A 24,284-nucleotide genomic window follows, 5' to 3' on the forward strand; every position below is an offset into this window, starting at 1 on the left:
CCTTCGACCTCATGGCTTGGTTTTTGCTCTGACATGCACGGTCAACTGTGGGACCTTTTTATATAGACAGGTGTGCCTTTCCAAATCATGTCCAATCAATTGAATTTACCACAGGTGGACTCCAAGTTGTAGAAACATCTCAAGGATGATCAATGGAAACAGGATGCACCTGAGCTCAAGTATTTTTTTGATATACATTTTCAAAAATGTCTAAACCTGTTTTTGCTTTTTCATTATGGGGTATTGTGTGTAGATTGAGATTTTTCTAAAATGTAATACATATTAGAATAAGACTAACGTAACAAAATGTGTAAAAAGTCAAGGGTTCTGAATGCTTTCTGAATGCACTGTACATGGCAACATTGGTGTGGTATTGTAGCTTTAGCGGTTCAAGAGCAGTGGTGAATCCAAATACTTCCAAATCAAGCATATGGAGCTTTTATGCACTTTTTTTTTTTAAGTTCAAAAAGTATAAAAGTAATCAATAAGCTGTAAACAAGTAACCTATTCCAGACTGGTCTACACGTTTGAAAGTTGTTTCTAGCTTAAACGGTATAAGACTAGTTATAGGCTACATTTTTACAATTCAAGTCTATGGCCATTGAAATGCATTGGGAAAGGGCCGTTTTGGTGTTGGTAGCTTTTACGGTTTTGGCACTACAGGTTCCAGTGGAATAATAATTATTATTATTTAAAATAAATGTTTAAGAGTAAACCGTTTTCAGCAATCACACCCAATTATCAAAAGTACAACCCCCGCCCACCTGACACTGCAGGCAGGTTAAAGTAAATGGTCAAAGTATTTCAACTCAGGTCTGGTTCCATGTAGTTTTAACATTGCTATGATCAGAGGGAACCACCACTACTCTAACATTTCTGATTCACTTCATCAATAGGATTTGAAAACCCATATGTTTGAAAACATGGATTGGACCATGTGCCTTTTTTATCAGTATTCTATCAAGCTTCTCATCGCTAATGCTGTACACTGGCATTTTACAACGGGGGTGACCAGGGTTTTTGCTATGGTGTGTTGATCATTCTGTTGATATCTGGGAGAATGTGTGCCGACCTTTGAATGTACGCCAGCCAGGGGCCCAACAAATACCATGTCAAATAAAATGTTTTAAAGTTATGTGCCAGTGCACAGACAATACACAAGCCTGTCTGGGGGTTGGGTGACGTGTAGCCTTTACTTCAGTATGTATCCTTGTGACAATATTGACAAAAAAAAAAAAGACTAATTTCAGTGACATTACATTTAAATTAAGTTTAATTCATTTACAGAATCATTTCAGTGACACAATGGTCTAGTAGGGAATTTTCATATTTTCCCCCTCATTAATTTAATCCAAAAATGGGATATGTCAGTATTGCCCTTAAGACTAACCTGTACAATTTGAAAGTCAGGTAATATTTTTTAGTTTTTATTAACCGGTGTTTGTGTGCCCTTGAATTTCTTTCTTTGTATTATTGTTTTTTTGACTGAATAACAAATTCGCCTGTGGTTTTTCCCTGAGTCATTTCATTTGTGTTTTTTTGTTGTCAGTGATGGTGTATGCTGGAGTCTGAGTGAATAATCCTAAAAAATGCTAGTGAATAAATTCACACCCATAGTATTTGTATAGTAATCATTTGGAACAAATTGACATTCAGATATGACTTTTTCTCTGTGATATGTTTTTAATATAATGCTGATTGTTGCTTCAACTCAGGTGAACAGGGGCAGAGAAGGGTAGAATGGGTAGATGACAAGATTGTAACCAAGAGACCCCAAGCCGTTCTGCTGCTGTTGCCTTCGTCAAAATGCCAGATATCCATTTTAAATTGTCAATAATATATGTCAAATATCTGCCATGTACTTAACCCTTATTAGAGTAATGTATAGTATCTGTAAATAAATGGAATTAATCTGTTTTCAGCAAGTAACTCTTTATTTATCCATTGTGATTTTACCGTACATGTAGCCTGACATCCTCCCAAAAGTTGTGAATAATTCAATGAATATTAGGAATTCGGACAGATTTTAGCATATTTTCAAATGCTTAAATTTGTAAAATGGTCTACAAATGCTATTATTAGACAGGTTTTGATATTTGCGTTTTGGAATGTAAGGATAAATACTTTTCAGTGGAGATCACAGGGATTTGAAACACAAATGTACAGTAAACGGTGTTTGATAAATTCCTCCCCTTTTCCAGCTGCCATTTATAAATATAAATAAAACATCACAGTAATACTGCCTAGCACAATACAGACAATGGATAAGAACAGGGAACTAACAGTACCATGGTAAGGCTTACAAACACAGGAAAGTCAACATTGTACAAAACTGGCAGAGATGCTACATGTAGCCTGCTAAGTTTGTGTACAACAGCTCTTGAGTCTTTGCTTGGCAAAGTTCACCCAGAGACATCAGTATATTTTAGTAAATTTCCTCCCGAATTTCAGTTTTCCTCATTGGTTACTCCTATTGTAAAACCACACACGTAAAAGCAATGACTTTGATCAAATCACCCTCCAAGCAGACTTCTTTCTCTCATCTGAAATAGTGGCTTAGGCATGGCAACACAAGTTGCTCTGTCATTGGGGATAGAGAAAAGCAATGAGTATTCGGGCTTTTCAGTGGAAGATGATGTGGGGGCTTTTTGGCACCAGGAGTGGGATTAACAAGTAGAGCCACAGCAACAACAAAAAAGTTTTTGTATTGTTGGTGATGTCTCATTGCAGCTCTCACCGTGTGGTTCCACTCTGTGGTGCGGGGGATGTTTTCATTAAAGCAGGGCAGTGATGGGCTTGCTGTTGCCTGGCGTGCCCATGTATTGGGAGGAGAGGGTGTCCAGGGTGGCGTAGGAGGTGTACATGCCCGTCACCTGTAGGTCTGAGAAGGGCATGCTGCCCCCGCTGTAGACTGGAGGGAGGCTGCCCGTCATGGTGCCAATGTCACAGTCAGACAAACGCAGGGGAGAGTTACTGAAGGTGCCCAATGCCTCCAGATTAAAGCTGTCGTCTTTCATCTCCCACAGGTTACCTGGGGAAGGAGGTAATCGTGTCATGTCACTGGTCATCACTGCTTCTGAAAGCCAAGAAAATGGCCAACTGCCGTGCAAAGTCACGTTGGTATGCAGATTGTTAAAGGCCCAATGCAGCACTTTTTATCTCGTTCAAATCATTTCTGGGTAAAAATCAAGTAACTTACTGTGATTCTTTTTCACCATTTTGATTGAAAACAAACAAATAGCTTTTTGGCAAGAGAAATTTTATTGCCAGAGGTTTAGAACTCTTGTTCTATTAACCAATTTACGGCCAAAAGGTTTTCAGGTGGTCTTTTCAAACGACTCTTACACTAAAAGGGCATTATCACAATATTATTCCAACCTCAGTTGGAAATCACAGGAAATCACATTTTTTATTGCACTGGAGTTTTAAGACGGTATAAAATGTTGTGACTAGTACTATGGCTGCCCACCTTGTAGAGCGAAGTCCATGATGCTGGGGTCCAGCGTGTCCACCTCTGCGTTGACCTCACCATGGAGACTGTAGAAGTCGTGCGGCTGCTTGCCGGGATGCTGGGTAGCGAGGAGGCTGTTGGAGAGGTCAGGAACGGTGTGGAGGGGGGGCGTTTGGGCAGGGGGGGGGGACACCGGGGCCAGCCTGGCCTGGGCATGGAGCTGGTGGTGCTGGTGCATGGGCAGGCACTGCAGGGACAGGGTGACCATGGGCTGGGGTTGCATCTGGCCCGGGACAGGCAGGGATAGGCCAGATGGACAGCTGGGCAGACGGGTCATCCCAGGGTCCATGGGCTTCCGTCTGCAGCTCTCCGGCCGGTCCGTGATCAACCTGTCCAACTCATCTGACGGAAAGAGGGAGCAGACCAGTTCAGCAACTGATGACTCAATTTAACATTTTAAAAACAAAGCAGATTCTGTGATGCTGCTTATCGCAAGGGCCGGCTTACCAGGGCCCAAGAGGCAGCTATTTATTTTTAATAAATAAAGTAAAAATATACAGTATAGATTATATTTACAATATATATATTTTATTATTTTACTACAACCGCCAACCAGAGGAGGATTCAGGAGCCCGCTCTCAATGAGTGTAGACGGCCTGCTGCTCCCTGCTGCTGCTGCTCTGCTAATTGTCAGTTGTCAGATGGGGGAAGGAGAGGAGGTAGGGGGGGACATGTGGGTAACTGGGGGGCCATGCCTTGATTGGGTAACTGATTCATAAAAAATTAACTGCATAATAAACTCATGTGACTGGTCAATTGTGTGAGTCGGGGGCTGGGCACAAGAGGCAAAGAAAAATAATGATTGCATTTGTTATTCCAACTACAGGCGCCCTCTCTCAATGTTCAAGATGCACCAGAGAGCATCATTTAGCCACAGAGGATCAATAGTTTCTCAAAAATAACTGGATTACATTTTAGCACAAGCACATACAATACAGGTAAATGTCAAAATTAAGGAAAAACCAACATAGTGTCTTAAAAGGCCACCACGAGCTGCACCTTGGCATAGATTCTACAACTGGACCTAAACCATGCCAGGAAAATGCTCCCCACACCCTAACATATTATTTGTATCCCTCATTTACTCAAGTGTTTCATTTATTTTGGCAGTTACTGGTTGCCTACAGTCGGGAAGGCAACAATTTGGCCAGCATTCGTGCCAAATATATAGCTTGTTGCGATGTAGCCATAGACATAATCCATAGAAGGGTTTTGGAACTTCTCACCCTGGCAATTTGACTGTTAAACTCATGGGTACACTAGCAATGGCTGCCAGTCCTGACTTGAATGGGAACTGCCATCTATGGATTATATTTCTATGGTTGGTTGCTGCTGTCTGTTTGCCTTTTGAACATTTTGCAGGAAAAACATACAATTTGGAAAGCCAATGCCTTCCGCTGAAAAGAGAAGACTAATCTGTCTTTAGAACTAATAGAAACATTTTTTTCTCAAAAACTTGTTTTGCCCACAGCATGCCAAGAGTGTGCAAAGCTGTCATCAAGGCAAACGGTGGTTACTTTGAAGAATCTCAAATATAAAATATATTTTGATTTGTTTAACACTTTTTTGGTTACTACATGATTCCATATGTGTTATTTCATAGTTCTGATGTACAATGTAGAAAATAGTCAAAATAAAGAAAAACCTTTGAATGACTTGGTGTGTCAACTTTTGACTGGTACTATATATACTGAACAAAAATATAAATGCAACATGCAACAATTTCAGTGATTTTACTGAGTTATATATAAGGAAATCAGTCTATTGAAATAAATGCATTAGGCCCTAATCTATGGATTTCACTTGACTGGGCAGGGGCACAGGCATAGGTGGGCCTGGGAGGGCAAAGGCCCAGCCAATCAGAATTTGTTTTTCCCTACAAAAAGGGCTTTATTACAGGCAGAAATACTTCTCAGTTTCATCAGCTCTCCAGGTGGCTGGTCTCAGACGATCCCGCAAGTGAACAAGCCGGATGTGGAGGTCCTGGGCTGGCGTGGTTACATGTGGTTTGTGGTTGTGAAGCCGGTTGGTCGTACTGCCATGTTCTCTAAAACGACGTTGCCAATTGCACGCTCCCTTAAAACTTGAGACATCTGTGGCATTGTGTTTTGTGACAAAACTACACATTTAAGAGTGGTCTTTTATTGTCCAAAGCACAAGGTGCACCTGTGTAATGATCATGCTGTTTAATCAGCTTCTTGATATGCTACACCTGTCAGGTGGATGGATTATCTTGGCAAATGAGAAATGCTCACTAACAGGGATGTAAACAAATTTGTGTACAAAATTGGAGAGAAATATGCTTTTTGTGAGTATGAAAAATGAATGGGATCTTTTATTTCAGCTGATGAAACATGGGACCAACACTTTACATGTTGTGTTTATATTTTTGTTCAGTATGCAGTGCCCCATCATGACAAAGCAAAAACAGGTTTTTAAAACTGAAATATTACATTTACATAAGTATTCAGACCCTTTACTCAGTACTCTGTTGAAGCACCTTTGGCAGCTATTACAGCTTCGAGTCTTCTTGGGTATGACGCTTGGCACACCTGTATTTGGGGAGTTTCTCCCATTCTTCTCTGCAGATCCTCTCAAGCTCTGTCAGGTTGGATGGGGAGCGTCGCTGCAAAGCTATTTTCAGGTCTCTCCAGAGATGTTCGATCGGGTTCAAGTCCGGGCTCTGGCTGGGCCACTCAAGGACATTCACAGACTTGTCCCGAAGCCACTCCTGCGTTGTCTTGGCTGTGTGCTTAGGGTTGTTGTCCTGTTAGAAGTTGAACCCCCACCCCAGTCTGAGATCCTGAGCACTCTGGAGCAAGTTTTCATCAATGATATATCTCTGTACTTTGCTCCATTTATCTTTCCCTCAATCCTGACTAGACTCCCAGTCTCTGCCACTGAAAAACATCCCCACAGCATGATGCTGCCACCACCATGCATCACCGTAGGGATGGTGCCAGTTTTCCTCTAGACGTGACGCTTGGCATTCAGGCCAAAGAATCAGACCAGATAATCTTGTTTCTCATGGTCTGAGAGTCTTTAGGTGCCTTTTTGGTAAACTCCAAGCGGGTTTTCATGTGCCTTTTACTGAGGAGTGGCTTCCGTCTGGCCAATCTACCATAAAGGCCTGATTGGTGGAGTGCTGCAGAGATGGTTCTCCTTCTGGAAGTTTCTCCCATCGCCATAGAGGAACTCTGGAGCTCTGTCAGAGTGACCATCAGGTTCTTGGTCACCTCCCTGACCAAGGCCCTTCTCCCCCAATTGCTCAGTTTGGCCGGGTTGGCCAGCTATAGGACGAGTCTTTGTGGTTCCAAACTTCTTCCGTTTAAGAATGATGGAGGCCATTGTGTTCTTGGGGACCTTCAATGCTGCAGACATTTTTTTTGTACCCTTCCCCAGATCTGTGCCTCGACTCAGTCCTGTCTCGGAGCTCAAGGGACAATTCCTTCGACCTCATGGCTTGGTTTTTGTTCTGACATGCACGTTCAACTGTGGGACCTTAAATAGACAGGTTTGTGCCTTTTCAAAATCATGTCCAATCAATTGAATTTACCACAGGTGGAGTCCAATCAAGTTGTAGAAACATCTCAAGGATGATCAATGGAAACAAGATGCACCTGAGCTCAATTCTAATGTAAGTCTCATAGCAAAGGGTCTGAATAGTCATGTAAATAAGGTTTTTATGTTTTATAAATTTGCTAAAATTGATAAAAAAGCATTTTTTTGCTTTGTCATTATTGTTTATTGTGTGTAGATTGATGAGGATTTGTATTTATTTAATCGATTTTAGAATAAGGCTGTAACGTAACAAAATGTGGAAAAAGTCAAGGGGTCCGAATACTTTCCGCATGCACTGTATATAGCCTCATAATATTGTACAATCTGTGTCGCTTCTTTGGCCTGGGCTATTGTTTGTTTGAATTCAAGACCAGCTTGATCTCAGTTTGTCAGAGTAGCCACTCATTTCTGGTCATTTATGTGGTATTAAAAAATATTCAGCTAATGCATTCTATCATGTAAACGACGTAGAATTACATGAAATGCATTTCTTAAAAGGCTAACAAATGATCCCCATGTGTGGAAATCCTAAAAATGCCTCTGCTCAACTGTAGCCTATGCCACATCGCAAATGTTATTATGGCTTTATTATAAGGGTTGTTGTTGTTCTTTAACTTTACATTTACCACGCATCCAATTGCATCTTGGTGCACAGATTTGTTTACCGAAAATGATGGTGTGACTATGATTTCTTAATCTGGCCCTGCTTATAGCAGTCCACTAAATGTGACAAACGGATAACCTCTTTCGTTTATTCTTGAATTAGAATGTTGTCATCAATTGTAACATAGCCAACTGTAGCCATGACACTTGCCACACTGACATATAAAACTGAATGGGCATAATCATCTTAATTGGTGGTGGTGCGTGTTCTTCATTGATGGGCTGTGTTCATTTGAGTACACAAAGGAAAAAGTTTTTAAACATTATGCAATGGAAAAGGTTGTCCCTCCCGGTTTCCTTCCCTTTTCTTTCATTTTGTGCCTGGTGAACAGGACCCAGGTTATGTGTGAATGGGCCTCAGTCAGTCCTGCGGTCTCACCTGGGTTAGCCATGCTGCGGCGGATGGCTGGGAGGTCCTTACGCTTCCACTTCTGCATCTCCTCCTCCATCTTGTCGATCTTGACCGGGTTCAGGGCCCAGAGGCAGCCCTTACGAGACGACCCACTCGTCTTGTTCTCCACCTTCTCAAAGCACTTGTTTAGCGACAGGTTGTGTCGGACTGAGTTCTTCCATCCGTCTGGTGCTGTCTTCAGGCGGATGAAAACCCAGGAAGAGGAAGGAGACATTTAAACGACTGATTTAGCACAATGCTTACCGAAAATATCTGCTTCCCCAATCCCTATTGAATATTAGGCCAGTTTCCCAGGCCCAGATTAAGCCTAGTCCTGGACTAAAAAGCTTGCTCAATGGAGATTCTTTATTGAGCATGCTTTTTAGTCCATGGCTAGGCTTAATCTGGGTCTGGGAAACCAGCCCTTAGAGCAGGGGGTGTCAATCTCATTCCATGGAGTGCCCAGTGTCTGCAGTTTTTTGGTTTTTCCTTTCAATTAAACCCTAGACAACCAGGTGAGGGGAGTTCCTTACTAATTAGTGACCTTAATTCATAAATCAAGTACAAGATAGAAGCGAAAACCCGCAGACACTCAGCCCTCTGTGGAATGAGCTTCACACGTGCCTTAGAGGATCCGATTGAGTCATACCTTAAAGTAGGGAAAATGTTCCTTCATAAAGGTGTAGATCTCGCTGACTGGGAGACTGCCTGTCTTGCTGTTCTTCAGAGCCATCGAGATCAAACAGCTGAGGATGGATCAAAGTAGCGAGACAATAAGTGGATTAGGCTACATTTACTGTTGATAATTAGACCAGGTTCGTGTTCACTGGGCATCAAAGGGAAGAAAACTGACTGAAACAGGAAAGGACTACCTGAATTTGTCATTTTCCATTGTGTGCCCTAATGAACACGACCCAGGCAATACAATGATACCATAATGCCACTTGGCCCAGGGGGAAGCTCACCTGTAGGAGTAGATGGGCTTGGGGAAAGTCTTGGGCTGCAGGTCCTGGTTTTGTGGAGCCAGGCGCGGCTGTGTGAACAGGCTTTGGTTGTTGAACGAGACATTGCCATAGAGCCCAGCAGGGGTACACTGAGAGGGAGAGAGGGCAAAGAGAAATTAGTGAACAATCTAGAAAATCTGTATTGTGTATTATTTTTTACTTATTTCAAAAACATATTTCTTGTTGTTTGAATGAATGGCATCTAAATATCAAACCCTTAATCAGCAGCAGGCGGTAAACTGGTAGAGTAATCTCTAACGAATTACATTAAGTTGCTCTTATACCCATGTAATAACACTGTAATTACTCTAGTAACAAGACTATATTAACAGGTTTACATTGTAACTTAGTTATCCACTGGACAGCTCTTATAACTATTTTAGTAACACTAAATACTCGAACAATTCTGTGTACAAAATATTAGTCACAGCTTCCTAATATTGAGTTGCACCTCCTCAGAACAGACTCAATTCGTTGGGGTGTTGAAAGCGTTCCACAGGGATGCTGGCCCATGTTGACTCCGATGCCTCCCACAGTTGTGTCAAGATGTCTGGATGACCTTTGGACCATTCTTGATACACATGGGAAACGGTTGAGCGTGAAAAACCCAGCAGCGTTGCAGTTCTTGACACACTCAAACCGGGGCGCCTGGCACATTCTACCATACCCCGTTCGAAGGCACTTTCGCCTTGCCCATTCATCCTCTGTATGGCACACACACACAATCCATGTCTCAATTGTCTCAAGGCTTAAAAATCATTATTTAACCTGTCTCCTCCCCTTCATCTACACTGATTGAAGTGGATTTACACAAGTGACATCAATAAGGGACCATAGCTTTGCCTGGATTCACCTGGTCAGTCTATGTCATGCAAAGAGCAGGTGTTCCTAATGCGTTGTACACTCAGTGTATGTAACAATTCATCTCTAATTAACAAATTGTATCCACAGCCCGGTTGCAGGGATGACGTAGTTACCTGCTGGCTAGTCTGGGTCAGAGTGAACACTTGTTGGGGTGTAGGTTGGTAGACAGAGGCAGGGCATTGGTACCCTGGGGAGGGCTGCCCATTCATGGAGAATGGAGACATCTGTGGAGTAGACCGAGGACAAGTTTAATATATTATTAAGTATATCCTATACTTTACTGTCCTAGAGTATAAGCATTGATTTAAAAAAAAAGTGTTGATAAATAATTGGTCGGGAAGCAAAACGTACACTTCCGCTTTGGGCGGTGATGACGTTAATTCCCAGGGGGCTGTGCTGCATGTTGCTCTGTAGGTGGATCATGGCTCCCTGTCCCCCTGCCATGGTTATGTTGTTCAGCTGAGCTGTGAGGAAGGAAGAAGTACAACATCCAGGTCAGTCTCCAATCAATCTCCACACATCGGCCCTGTTACAATACTCTCGAAATGCGTCCTTTCTTCCTCGTTTCCTCTAGGTAAGTCTAGATATATAGGTGATGGGATAAGTTTAAGCAAGACTAACACCCTATTCCTTTCACCAATCCAAACATTCAGATCTGTGATTGTACTTCAAGGAGGATGCATTTGCAAAGTATTAAAATAGGGCCCGTGGCCCTATCAAGATTTAGCACAGGCCCGAGTCTATACCCCCTTATACTTTAATGATTTTATTTGTCTTGCAAGTCTTATTATACAGGTTGGCAGTTATAGCTTGTTTCCAACTGTAATGGTTTTGGCTAACGGCGCTGCCCCACTGACGTGGAGTGTGTGTGCGTCTCACCTTGAATCCAAGATGGCATAGCAGTAGAAGGTGTGTGCTTGTCTTTGTCTTATCCCGTGTAAATAGCCGGTCTTTTTCATATATATCTTAATCTCACTTTCTATCTACGAACTAAATATACTTTCCTGCAACCCGCCTCACCCAATGTGGTACCGATCTGCTATGTTTATTCCTTATAACTGGAACTTCCATCAGGAGCTAGCCAGCTAACTAGCTACTAGTCTTTGTTAGCCACGGCTAGCGGTCTTCACCTTTTTCTCTGTCACCAGCCAGCCTTATTTCGGACAACACCTGCCAGTCTGCACAGCGCGATATCAACCCAGAGCATATCAGACTGCTTCTCTCTACCATATCACCGGATTCCTGTCGCTCTGGATCATTACACCGGATCATCGTAGCTAGCTAGCTGCAAATGAGTGGCTACTGTCAGCTAATGCCTCTGTCCCGAAGCAAGCACCAGCTAGCCTTGAGCTAGCCTCGAGCTAGGCCCATATACCTGCTAATACTAGGGCTACAATACCTCCTTTGCTAATTGGCCTGGACACTTTATTGTTGAAACACGGAGCCCCGCTGATCCATCACGACTGGACTGCCGACGTGATCGCCCGATGTGGTCTCAACGGGCTATTCTGTTACGATGTCGCCGAAGAACCATCTACTAGCCCCGGCCCGCTAGCTTTTCTGAACGCTGTGTCCCCTGCTCACCTAGCGTAGTAGTGACTACCGAACAGTACCCTGACTCACCTATTCCTGCTCTTTTGACCCTATGATCACTTGGCTACACAGCTGATGCCCCTGGACTGTTTCAATAACATGGTACCTCATTTTGTTTACCTGTCGGCCCCAGCCTCGAACTCAGGTCCTGTATGTACCTAACTGACCCGATCTGCCCATTCATCGCCATTTACCCGTTGTTGTCTTAGCTCTCCTGATCAACACCTGTGATTGCTTTATGCCTCTCTCTAATGGCATTATGCCTTATCTACTGCTGTCTTGGCTAGTTCACATTGTTTTATTTCCCTGTAGAGCCCTCAGTCCCGCTCAACATGCCTCAGATAGCTCTTTTGTCCCACCCTACACACATGCGGAGACCTCATCTGGCTTAACTGGTGCCTCCAGAGACGAAACCTCTCTCATCGTCACTCAATGCCTAAGTTTACCTCCGCTGTACTCACATCTTACCATACCATTGTCTGTACATTATAATCTATTCTACCACGCCCAGAAATCTGCTCCTTTTATTCTCTGTCCCCAACGTACTAGACGACCAGTTCTTATAGCCTTTAGCCGTACCCTTATCCTACTACTCCTCTGTTCCTCTGGTGATGTAGAGGTTAACCCAGGCCCTGCAGCCCCCAGTTCCACTCCTATTCTCCAGGCGCTATCATTTGTTGACTTCTGTAACCGTAAAATCCTTGGTTTCATGCATGTTAACATCAGAAGCCTCCTCCCTAAGTTTGTTTTATTCACTGCTTTAGCACACTCTGCCAACCATGATGTCCTAGCCGTGTCTGAATCCTAGCTTAGGAAGGCCACCAAATATTCTGAAATTTCCATCACCAACTACAACATTTTCCGCCAAGATAGAACTGCCAAAGTGGATGGAGTTGCAATCTACTGCAGAGATAGCCTGCAGAGTTCTGTCATGCTATCCAGGTCTGTGCCCAAACAGACCTACTTTTAAAAATCCACCTTTCTAGAAATAAGTCTCTCACTGTTGCCGCTTGTTAAAGACCCACCTCAGCCCTCAGCTGTGCCCTGGACACCATATGTGAATTAATCCCCCCCCCCCATTTATCTTCCGAGTTTGTACTGTTAGGTGACCTAAACTGGGATATGCTTAACACCCCGGCCATCCTACAATCTAAGCTAGATGCCCTCAATCTCACACAAATTATCAAGGAACCTACCAGGTACGACCCTAAATCCATAAACACGGGCACCCTCATAGATATCGTCCTGACCAATCTGCCCTCTAAATATACCTCTGTTGTCTTCAATCAGGATCTCAGCGATCAGTGCCTCATTGCCTGCGTCCGTAATGGGTCCGCGGTCAAACGACCACCCCTCATCACTGTCAAACGCTCCCTAAACTTCCGGCGCCGACAAAGATGGCCGCCTCGCTTCGCGTTCCTAGGAAACTATGAAGGATTTTGCTTTTTTTATGTGTTATTTCTTACATTGTTACCCCAGGTAATCTTAGGTTTTACTACATACAGTCGGGAGGAACTATTGGATATAAGAGCAACGTCAACTCACCAACATTACGACCAGAAATACGACTTTCCCGAAGCGGATCCTCTGTTTGGCCCACCACCCAGGACAATGGATCGGATCCCAGCCGGCGAGCCAAAACAACGGCACCGCAGAAGAAGGGGTAGACGGAGCAGTCTTCTGGTCAGGCTCCGTAGACGGGCACATCGCGCACCGCTCCCGAGCATACTACTCGCCAATGTCCAGTCTCTTGACAACAAGGTAGACGAAATCCGAGCAAGGGTAGCATTCCAGAGAGACATCCGAGACTGTAACGTTCTTTGTTTCACGGAAACATGGCTCACTCGAGACACGCTATCTGAGTCGGTACAGCCACCTGGTTTCTTCACGCATCGCGGCGACAGAAACAAGCATCTCTCTGGTAAGAAGTGGGGGTGTATGCCTTATGATTAACGAGACGTGGTGTGATCATAACAACATACAGGAACTCAAGTCATTTTGTTCACCTGACTTAGAATTCCTCACTATCAAATGCCGACCGCATTATCTACCAAGAGAATTCTCTTCGATTATAATCACAGCCGTGTATATCCCCGCCAAGCAGACACATCGATGGCCCTGAAAGAACTTCTTTGGACTCTATGTAAACTGGAAACCACATATCCTGAGGCTGCATTTATTGTAGCCGGGGATTTTAACAAGGCTAATGTGAAAACAAGGCTCCCCAAATTCTATCAGCATATCGGTTGTGCTACCAGGGCGGGCAAAACCCTACACCACTGTTATTCTAACTTCCGCGATGCATATAAGGCCCTCCCCCGCCCTCCCTTTGGAAAAGCTGACCACGACTCCATTTTGTTGCTCCCAGCCTATAGACAGAAGCTAAAACAGGAAGCTCCCGCCCTCAGGTCTGTTCAACGCTGGTCCGACCAATCGGATTCCACGCTTCAAGATTGCTTCGATCACGTGGACTGGGATATGTTCCGCATTGCTGCGAACAACAACATTGACGAATACGCTGACTCGGTGTGCGAGTTCATTAACAAGTGCATCGGTGATGTCGTACCAACAGCGTCTATTAAAACATTCCCCAACCAGAAACCGTGGATTGATGACTGCATTCGCACAAAACTGAACGCGCGAACCACTGCTTTTAATCAGGGCAAAGTGACCGGAAACATGACCGAATATAAACAGTGTAGCTATTCCCTCAGCAAGGCAATCAAACAAGCTAAGCGTCAGTACAGAGACAAAGTGGAGTCGCAATTCAACGGCTCAGACACGAGAGGTATGTGGCAGGGTCTACAGTCAATCATGGACTACAAAAGAAAAATCAGCCCCGTCGCGGATCACAATGCCTTGCTCCCAGACAGACTAAACAAGTTTTTTGCTCGCTTTGAGGACAATACAGTGCCACTAACACGGCCCACTACCAAAACCTGTGGGCTCTCCTTCACTGCAGCCAATGTGAGTAAAACATTTAAACGTGTTAACCCTCGCAAGGCTGCAGGCCCAGACGGCATCCCCTGCCGCGTCCTCAGAGCATGCGCAGACCAGCTGGCTGGTGTGTTTACAGACATATTCAATCAATCCTTATGCCAGTCTGCTGTCCCCACATGCTTCAAGAGGGCCACCATTGTTCCTGTTCCCAAGAAAGCTAAGGTAACTGAGCTAAATGACTACCGCCCTGTAGCACTCACTTCCGTCATCATGAAGTGCTTTGAGAGACTAGTCAAGGACCATATCACCTCCACCCTACCTGACACCCTAGACCCACTCCAATTTGCTTACCGACCCAATAGGTCCACAGACGACGCAATCGCCATCACACTGCACACTGCCCTAACCCATCTGGACAAGAGGAATACCTATGTAAGAATGCTGTTCATCGATTACAGCTCAGCATTTAACACCATAGTACCCTCCAAACTCGACCCCGCCCTGTGCAACTGGGTCTTGGACTTGCTGACGGGCCGCCCCAGGTGGTGAGGGTAAGTGACAACATCTCCACCCTGCTGATCCTCAACACTGGGTCCCCACAAGGGTGCGTTCTCAGCCCTCTTCTGTACTCCCTGTTCACCCACGACTGCGTGGCCATGCACGCATCCAACTCAATCATCAAGTTTGCAGACGACACTACAGTGGTAGGCTTGATTACCAACAACGATGAGACGGCCTACAGGGAGGAGATGAGGGCCCTCGGAGTGTGGTATCAGGAAAATAACCTCACACTCAACGTCAACAAAACAAAGGAGATGATCGTGGACTTCAGGAAACAGCAGAGGGAGCAACCCCCTATCTTCATTGACGAGACAGTAGTGGAGAGGATGGAGAGTTTTAAGTTCCTCGGCGTACACATCACGGACAAACTGAAATGGTCCACCCACACAGACAGCGTGGTGAAGAAGGTGCAGCAGCGCCTCTTCAACCTCAGGAGGCTGAAGAAATTCGGCTTGTCACCAAAAACACTCACAAACTTTTACAGATGCACAATCGAGAGCATCCTGTCGGGCTGTATCACCGCCTGGTACGGCAGCTGCTCCGCCCATAACCGGAAGGCTCTCCAGAGGGTAGTGAGGTCTGCACAACGCATCACCGGGCGCAAACTACCTGCCCTCCAGGACACCTACACCACCCGATGTCACAGGAAGGCCAAAAAGATCATCAAGGAGAACAACCACCCGAGCCACTGCCTGTTCACCCCGCTAACATCCAGAAGGCGAGGTCAGTACAGGTGCATCAAAGCTGGAACCAAGAGACTGAAAAACAGCTTCTATCTCAAGGCCATCAGACTGTTAAACAGCCATCACTAACATTGAGCGGCTGCTGCCAACATACTCACTCAACTCAAGCCACTTTAATAATGGGAAAATTGATGTAATCAATTTATCACTTGCCACTTTATATTATTTATATCAGATAATGTTTACATAACCTACATTATTCATCTCATATGTATATACTGTACGCCATACCATCTACTGCATCTTGCCATCTTGATGTAATTAGATGTATCACTAGCCACTTTAAACAATGCCACTTTATATAATGTTTTCATAACCTACATTACTCATCTCATATGTATATACTGTAATCTATACCATATACTGCATCTTGCCATCCTGATGTAATGTATCACTAGCCACCTTAAACAATGCTGCTTTATATGTTTTCATACCCTACAATACTCATCTCATATGTATATACTGTACTCCATAACATCTATTACATCTTGCCTATGCCGTTCAGCCATCACTCATTTATATATTTATATGTACATATTCGTATTCATTCCTTTACACTTGTGTGTACAAGGTAGTTGTTGTGGAATTGGTAGATTACTTGTTAGATATTACTGCATGGTCGGAACTAGAAGCACAAGTTTTTTGCTACACTTGCATTAACACCTGCTAACCATGTGTATGTGACAAATACATTTGATTTGATTTGATTTAAACCACTTCAGCGAGCAGGCCTTTCTAATCAACCTGGCCCGGGTATCCTGGAAGGATAATCACCTCATTCCATCAGTAGAGGAAGCCTGGTTATTCTTTAAAAGTGCTTTCCTCACCATCTTAAATAAGCATGCCCCATTCAAAAAATGTAGAAATAGGAACAGATACAGCCCTTGGTTCACTCCAGCATTAACTGTCATTCACTAGCACAAAAACATCCTGTGGCATACTGCATTAGCATCGAATAGCCCCTGTGATATGCAATTTTTCAGGGAAGTTAGGAACCAATATACACAGGCAGTGAGGAAAGCAAAGCCTTGCTTTTTCAAACAGAAATTTGCATCCTGTAGCACAAACTCCAAAACGTTCTGGGACACTGTAAAGTCCATGGAGAATAAGAGCACCTCCTCCCAGCTGCCCACTGCACTAAGGCTAGGAAACATTGTCACCACCGATAAATCTACGATAATAGAGAATTTCAATAAGCATTTTTCTACGGCTGGCCATGCTTTCTACCTGGCTACCCCTAACCTGGTCAACAGCTCTGCACCCCCCACAGCAACTTGCCCAAGTCTCTCCCATTTCTCCTTCACCCAAATCCAGATAGCTGATGTTCTGAAAGAGCTGCAAAATCTGGACCCCTACAAATCAGCTGGGCTAGACAATCTGGACCCTCTCTTTCTAAAAGTATCCACCGCAGTTCTTGCAACCCCTATTACTAGCCTGTTCAACCTCTCTTTTGTATCGTCTGAGATCCCTAAAGAAAGTTGCCACAGTCATCCCCCTCTTCAAAGGGGGAGACACACTAGACCCAAACTGTTACAGACCTATATCTATCCTGCCCTGCCTTTCTAAAGTCTTCAAAAGCCAAGTTAACAAACAGATCACCAACCATTTCGAATCCCACCGTACCTTCTCCGCTTTGCAATCTGGTTTCCGAGCTGGTCATGGGTGCACCTCAGCCACGCTCAAGGTCCTAAACGACATCATAACTGCCATCGATAAAAGACAGTACTGTGCAGCCGTCTTCATCGACCTGGCCAAGGCTTTCGACTCTGTCAATCACCGCATTCTTATCGGCAGACTCAACAGCCTTGGTTTCTCAAATGACTGCCTCGCCTGGTTCACCAACTACTTCTCAGATGGAGTTCAGTGTGTCAAATCAGAGGGCCTGTTGTCCGGACCTCTGGCAGTCTCTATGGGGTGCCACAGGGTTCAATTCTCAGGCCAACTCTCTTCTCTGTATACATCAATGATGTCGCTCTTGCTGCTGGTGATTCTCTGATCCACCTCTATGCAGACGACACCATTCTGTATACTTCTGGCCCTTTGGACACTGTGTTAACAAACCTTCAGATCAGCTTCAATGCCATACAATGCCCCTTCCTTGTCCTCAAACTGCTCTTAAATGCAAGTAAAACTAAATGCATGCTCTTCAACCGATTGCTGCCCGCACCCGCCCGCCCGACTAGAATCACTACTCTGGACGATTCTGACTTAGTATATGTGGACAACTACAAATACCTAGGTGTCTGGTTAGACTGTAAACTATCCTTCCAGACTCACATTAAGCATCTCCAATCCAAAATTAAATCTAGAATCGACTTCCTATTTCGCAACAAAGCAACCTTCACTCATGCTGCCAAACATACTCTTGTAAAACTGACTATCCTACCGATCCTTGACTTCAGCGATGTAATTTACAAAATAGCCTCCAACACTCTATTCAGCAAATTGGATGTAGTCTATCACAGTGCCATCTGTTTTGTCACCAAAGCCCCATATACTACCCACCACTGCGACCTGTATGCTCTTGTTGACTGGCCCTCGCTTCATATTCATCGCCAAATCCACTGGCTCCAGATCATCTATAAGTCTTTGCTAGGTAAAGCCCCGCCTTATCTCAGCTCACTGGTCACCATAGCAGCACCCACCCGTAGCACGCGCTCCAGCAGGTATATTTCACTGGTCATCCCCAAAGCCAACTCCTCTTTTGGCCACCTTTCCTTCCAGTTCTCTGCTGCCAATGACTGGAACGAATTGCAAAAATCACTGAAACTGGAGTCTTATATCTCCCTCACTAACTTTAAGCATCAGCTGCCAGAGCAGCTTACCGATCATTGCACCTGTACACAGCCCATCTGTAAATAGCCCACCCAACTACCTCATCCCCATATTGTTATTTTTTTCTCCTTTGCACCCCAGTATCTCTACTTGCACATTCATATTTTGCACATCTATCACTCCAGTGTTAATTGCTAAATTGTAATTATTTCGCCACTAAGGCCTATTTATTGCCTTACCTCCCTAATCTTACTACATTTGCACACACTGTATACAGATTTTTCTATTGTGTTATTGACTGTAAGTTTGTTTATCCCACGTGTAACTCTGTGTTGTTTGTGTCGCACTGAACTTGTTCTCAACTGGCCTACCTGGTTAAATAAAGGTGAAATTTAAAAAAAGACAAAAATCAACCTGTCTGCTGCTCCAGCAGGCTGCCCCCCTGCCCCTGGGAAGGCCCGTTGAAGTCTCCTCCGCCACCACCGCGACCATCGGCCATCTGCTGCAGCCGGGGAACGTCTACAGAGGTGAGCCACGACAAAGACTGCAGGTCCCCGGGGAGATCCTCCTCTCGGAGCTGGGAGGGGTCTGCGGTCAGAAGTCTGCGGAGGCGGGACACAAGCAACACAACCACTCAGATACACAGCCTAGATTACAACTGTTCATTATATCCAGACCTGAGTTCAAATACTAGTTGAAAGCATTGTTGCGATGGAACCAATACCACAAGTCCCAAAAGTGCAAACGCTTAAACAAATGAGAAAGTATCATTTTAGAAATAGTACTCAGACCCAGGTCTGGTTATATCTTGGGCAAATATAAAATACACTGATTGAACAGCGAGTTATTGTAAAGTAATGCATTCAATAATGGAAGGGGAGAAGTGAGAACAAATCCTTATTCAGGAGTATCGTCTTATCTGTATTTACCACAAGTAGATTATAGAGTGCTATTTAATTAGGTAATTACTACAATAGTAACATTATGGACACAAAGCCAAGATTCTCAACATTATTAATCCCTCTTCAAATTTGCTTGTGAACTTCCTCATCAACATTAGACATTTTAATGTTTACTTCCCCAGTTTTGAGAAATACTGTACAACCCCCCCCCCCCCCCCCCCCCCCCCATTTCTGCTTAATCAGGGGCATGGGCCTGCCTCTCAGCTTTTTATCATTGTTTCTTTTAAAAAAGTAGGGCTCTGCGGGAAGAAAAGAGAGGAATCCTCTTGAATCCTCTCCAGTCGTCTTTGCACACACTCACTGTAGAAGAGTTCAGTAATTGGGGTCGCTATGACAACACTCACTATTCAGTTACTTTGTGTGCCTGGACACCGTAGGTCCCCACCCCAACCCCAACTGCAAACAAAATCACCCCTATGTCAGGTGACCACAATCTCCCTCTAACCATTGGCTGAATCATAAGTACACAGCGCATGAGATCATTTGAAAACATGGCAGAGCGGCACATGTTGCTCTGTAACAGTTGGCCTTGTCTATTGAAAAGTGATTGTGTCCCAAACGACAAATCTGCCCAGTGGCACGTGGCTCTATTGTTTCCCCCCAGACCCTTCCTTGATTGTCTTTGCCGTTTAAAAAAAAAAAACAGTCCCTGCATTAATCTGTTGGAATGACAGCTCTCACACAAGAGAGACAAGTAGGATGCCATCTGCTTCCCTGTCCCTTTCCAGCCTCTCTCCTCACTGCCCCCCCCTCCCTCCCTCCCTCCCTCCCTCCCTCCCTCCAGAAGGGCAGTAGACAAGGCCCTGGGGGAAGGTGGGGGTAGGGGGTTGGAGGTCAGGCCACACTGCTCACTCAACCTGTCACCTGAATAAATTACATCATTTCACAAGGTTTTGGACACCTTGACTGCGTGTGCCAGTAAAGGCTTGTGAATAACCGTCTCTTTCAAAGCAGAGTGACAGAAGCTCCTGTGAAACTGTACACCACAGACAACACCTATTTCATCTTGAGCTTTGAAGTATGAGCTTCCTGTACCCCCCCCCCAAAAGACACATGTACATCCGCCACATACATTCTCTTTCTCTCTCTCTCTCTCTCTCTCTCTCTCTCTCTCTCTCTCTCGCTCCAACGGGAAAAAACACCAAAAATATATATAGTTACGGCTAAATACAAATTGGTAAAACACATTTTAGAGAGCACTAATTCCAATGGAAGCATATGCCAAAAATATAATTATTTTGGCCTCAGAGGAGCAATCTGCAGTTGCTACATAATTTTTTTTGGCTTACAAATGAATAATAATACTAATTGATTCTTGAAGAATATAACTTAGAAAAATGCCTCGTGGGTTTAGTTCAGTTGTTGTACCCCATCAGAATCCAATATATTAGGTTGTTTTACTCTGTTTGTAAACATCGTAAATGTAAGCAAACACTGTAAAGCCTCAAAGATGCTTAAAAATATCATTTGGATATCTTGGATGATCAGTCCTTTCATCAATAGCTCTGTTTGTCTATATGTTTAAGAGTGGTTATACATTTAAGAAGCTTTTTAATTGTTTCAACTCAATACAACTTCACATAATTTTTCCACTTACCTTGGCTGTAGTTGGATCCCCAACACAGTCCTTGGGATATGTATTTTGTTTAATTTACTTAGGTAATTGATAGTCATTGTGTTTTGTCAGTATTCCAATAGCCCCCCCCCCCCCCCCATTCATACTGAAATATGTCTAAAGCACCTTACAAGCACACCAATCCAACTCATATTACACAAGTATCCCTTTTTCAAGGACATCTGACGTTTATGGTGGTTCAATTTACCTTTGAATGTTGGAATTGAGATGCATCAAATGCAGACATGACCTTCAGAAGGGATTCATGAATGAGTTATTGGGGGTTTGAAAGGTGTTTTGGACCTATTTTCAAAAGGAAAAAGGTACAAAAATCATGTTTGGTTGTGTTTTCAGTAAAACATGAACATCCCTTTTAACGATTAGTGGGATTTGAACAAAATATTTCAACTCGATTGGAAACAGTCCTAGCCTATGACTCATACTTGACATGTTAAACGAATGAGAACTATGCAAGGAGGTCCCCATTCTTAACGCTTGTCTGAAAATCTCACAAACATCTCTAGACCCCTCCTCCCTCCCTCCCCACACACTTAACCCACAATAAAGTGGATGTTCAGCGAGGCAAGGCATGTTGGACTAGCACTAGTCGCACGTTCAACACTGCAGCTCCCCCCGCTCCACCCCCTTCCCCCTCTCATTCCCTCCGCCTCCTCCTCCTAATTGGGAGCCACTTCTCCGCAGTAGTGACCCGGAGAGCCCCGTCTCCCCCTCGGAGCCGGCGGGCCAAGAGGCTCAGTCTCTCCGTGTGCCGACAGCGGGAGTGTAAACAGAGCTGATGGTTTCTGACAGATCCATTCAGACCGAAAATCATTCATTCCAAGGTTCTTGTTTTTTCTTTCCACTTTTTCATTATCCCCCTCCCTTCATGGAAAGAGCTGCTCATCTACATTTAGACTAAACTTATAGGGAGATTTTGGGAAATATATCTTGGAATGATCCTTATGCCTGAACATTTTGAACCATATTTTCAGTGTTAAGTGTTGCCAACTTGATACAAAATGTATCAAAAACCTTATATCTGGGGTTAGGATTTAGTCTGATTAAAATCATTCAAAGGCTGTCTTTAAAGTAACTGAACGTTATAAATCCAGTCTTACCTGTAGTCTTGTGGAGAGGGATGATGACCTGAATTTTCGAGAATTCCTGACATGCTGGTCGTAATTCTACTTTCTATCATTTCTTGGGATGTTTGGTAATCCTGCAACAAGGGGAAAAGTGCTACTGCATAAGACGTTCCTTTGTTTCCTTGTCTTAGCGACACATTATATATGTTATTATACTAGCATTTAGATAAATAAAATATTAGCACATCAAACAGACTACTTATGGGGAAAACAAGCATTTTCTATTATTTATTAAATCATATAAGCTACAATGAATGTCTATAGAAAACAATCTGCATCTGATTATGACCAGTTAATAACGAGACCTTCTGTTATATGCTAATGACAATCATATCACCTATTATGGCAAAAACATAACAATTTAATATTAACATAGAAAACATGATCTTTTTGGTGTAAAAAAAGAAGCAAAGTTAAAGGTTTATTCTCAGTTCACATGATGTAGGCTGTGCTTCAAATTTATAGGCTATACAATCGAGTTTTATGTTATGGAAAACAAAATGATGGCAATTTATTGATTTTGCCAATGATGGCTTTTTATTTCATTTCAGTTCACAAGGCTATTTATTAACTTGACTGCTTAAAAAATGTATACTTGTGGTGCAATCCCAAAATATCGCCGCGTTTCCCACCCTTACAGACATATCAATTGGCCTAACGGAAAAGTCCTCTAATTGAAATAATCCCCTCTCACTCAAACTCTTAGGCCTACAACTATTTGCTGATAGTCGTTCTCGTAATTCCGAAAAAAATTGAAATCTTACCTGTTTAGAATAATCTGCAGCAAATTTGAGCTGGCGATGAGCCCCGTTGTAGCCTACTGTATTTTCACTGTGCTGCACTTGTTTCCCAAAAACCGTTTTTAAATTTCCCTCTCTGGAACTGTCCAGCAGACTGTCATGCGCAGTAGCCCAACCTCAACGGAGCCTATTGTTGCTCAAGGGGCCTGCTGCCAATGTTACAACGTGTGACAGTCCCGTGGAAGACAGCAAACACACCATCCGCACAGTCTAAACAGATCTGTGCTTACTTTTAAGTCTGTGCTTACTTTTTGTATTTAGGCCTATATGCTAGTTCTTCCTTTAATTATTGTGATTGTGCAGTTCCTGGATAAACTGTCGGTACTGCGCTCAATAGCTGCAGCCACTGAGACTTTATCCAATGTTGTTGACAATTGTCATAGTAAGATGATCGATGCGCAGGTGCACTTTAGATGCGTCGCTAGACTACAATAGGCTACAAAACACTTAAATATTGCCAAATCTTAAATGAAAATCAGCACTAGATTGTAAAAAAAAAGCATATATATATATATATATATATATATATATATATATATATATTAAGAAGTAAGAGGAATAATTGATCAAGTAAAATGTATAGCCTATTTTTAGCCTATACAATTTTCCGTCAATAAGTTAATGTCGAGTCCATCTTCATAAGTTCCAGTTTTTAAGTATTCCAACAAATAGAGACCCTGGACTGTGATGGCGTCTCGCTACTTGTGAGCGTCTAAATGAATGTACATTTTAGGCGAGTGTTTGCAGACAATTGTTTCCCCGCCGCTGCACCCGCGTCTTTCTCTGCACAAAAGCGGGAGAAACGGCCTGGGATGCGGGCATGGGAGGTAGGAGCCCAGGAAACCTCCAGGCGGAAAGGTTGACACTTGTCAGAGGAGATTTGCGCTGGTGAGGTCAACCTGTTTTATGGAACACAGACAGTATTTCGACAAGTCTTCAAGTGACAATAAATAGTAGCAATAGACTCTTATGGGCTATAAGCTCCCAGAAATAGAGTACAAGCTGTTAAGGAAAGGAGGAAACGTTTTCCTTGTTTAGGCCTATCGGCTACTTTTTAAAACAATATATATATTTTTACTTCACTTATTTTGTGGGTTTACCAAATGTAAAATCTGTTGAACACGTTCACATACACAAATAAAATTGCAAAGACCTC

At 43.6% G+C, this 24,284-nt stretch overlaps 1 protein-coding gene across 1 annotated transcript; it reads right to left on the bottom strand.

The window, feature by feature from the left end:
* Window positions 1-2,175: 2,175 nt before the first annotated feature.
* Window positions 2,176-23,217, bottom strand: LOC115199802 (forkhead box protein N4). The gene is made up of 10 exons (XM_029762250.1): window positions 23,093-23,217; window positions 22,302-22,402; window positions 19,021-19,208; window positions 10,346-10,458; window positions 10,108-10,218; window positions 9,092-9,219; window positions 8,776-8,872; window positions 8,115-8,322; window positions 3,470-3,853; window positions 2,176-3,031 (listed from the first exon to the last, which is right to left on the bottom strand). Exons 2-10 carry the CDS (start codon window positions 22,379-22,381, stop codon window positions 2,775-2,777), a joined length of 1,566 nt encoding a protein of 521 aa, XP_029618110.1. The 5' UTR covers window positions 22,382-22,402; window positions 23,093-23,217; the 3' UTR covers window positions 2,176-2,774.
* Window positions 23,218-24,284: the final 1,067 nt, after the last annotated feature.

Source organism: Salmo trutta, chromosome 9 (genome assembly GCF_901001165.1).
Source record: "Salmo trutta chromosome 9, fSalTru1.1, whole genome shotgun sequence".
Taxonomy (NCBI): domain Eukaryota; kingdom Metazoa; phylum Chordata; class Actinopteri; order Salmoniformes; family Salmonidae; genus Salmo; species Salmo trutta.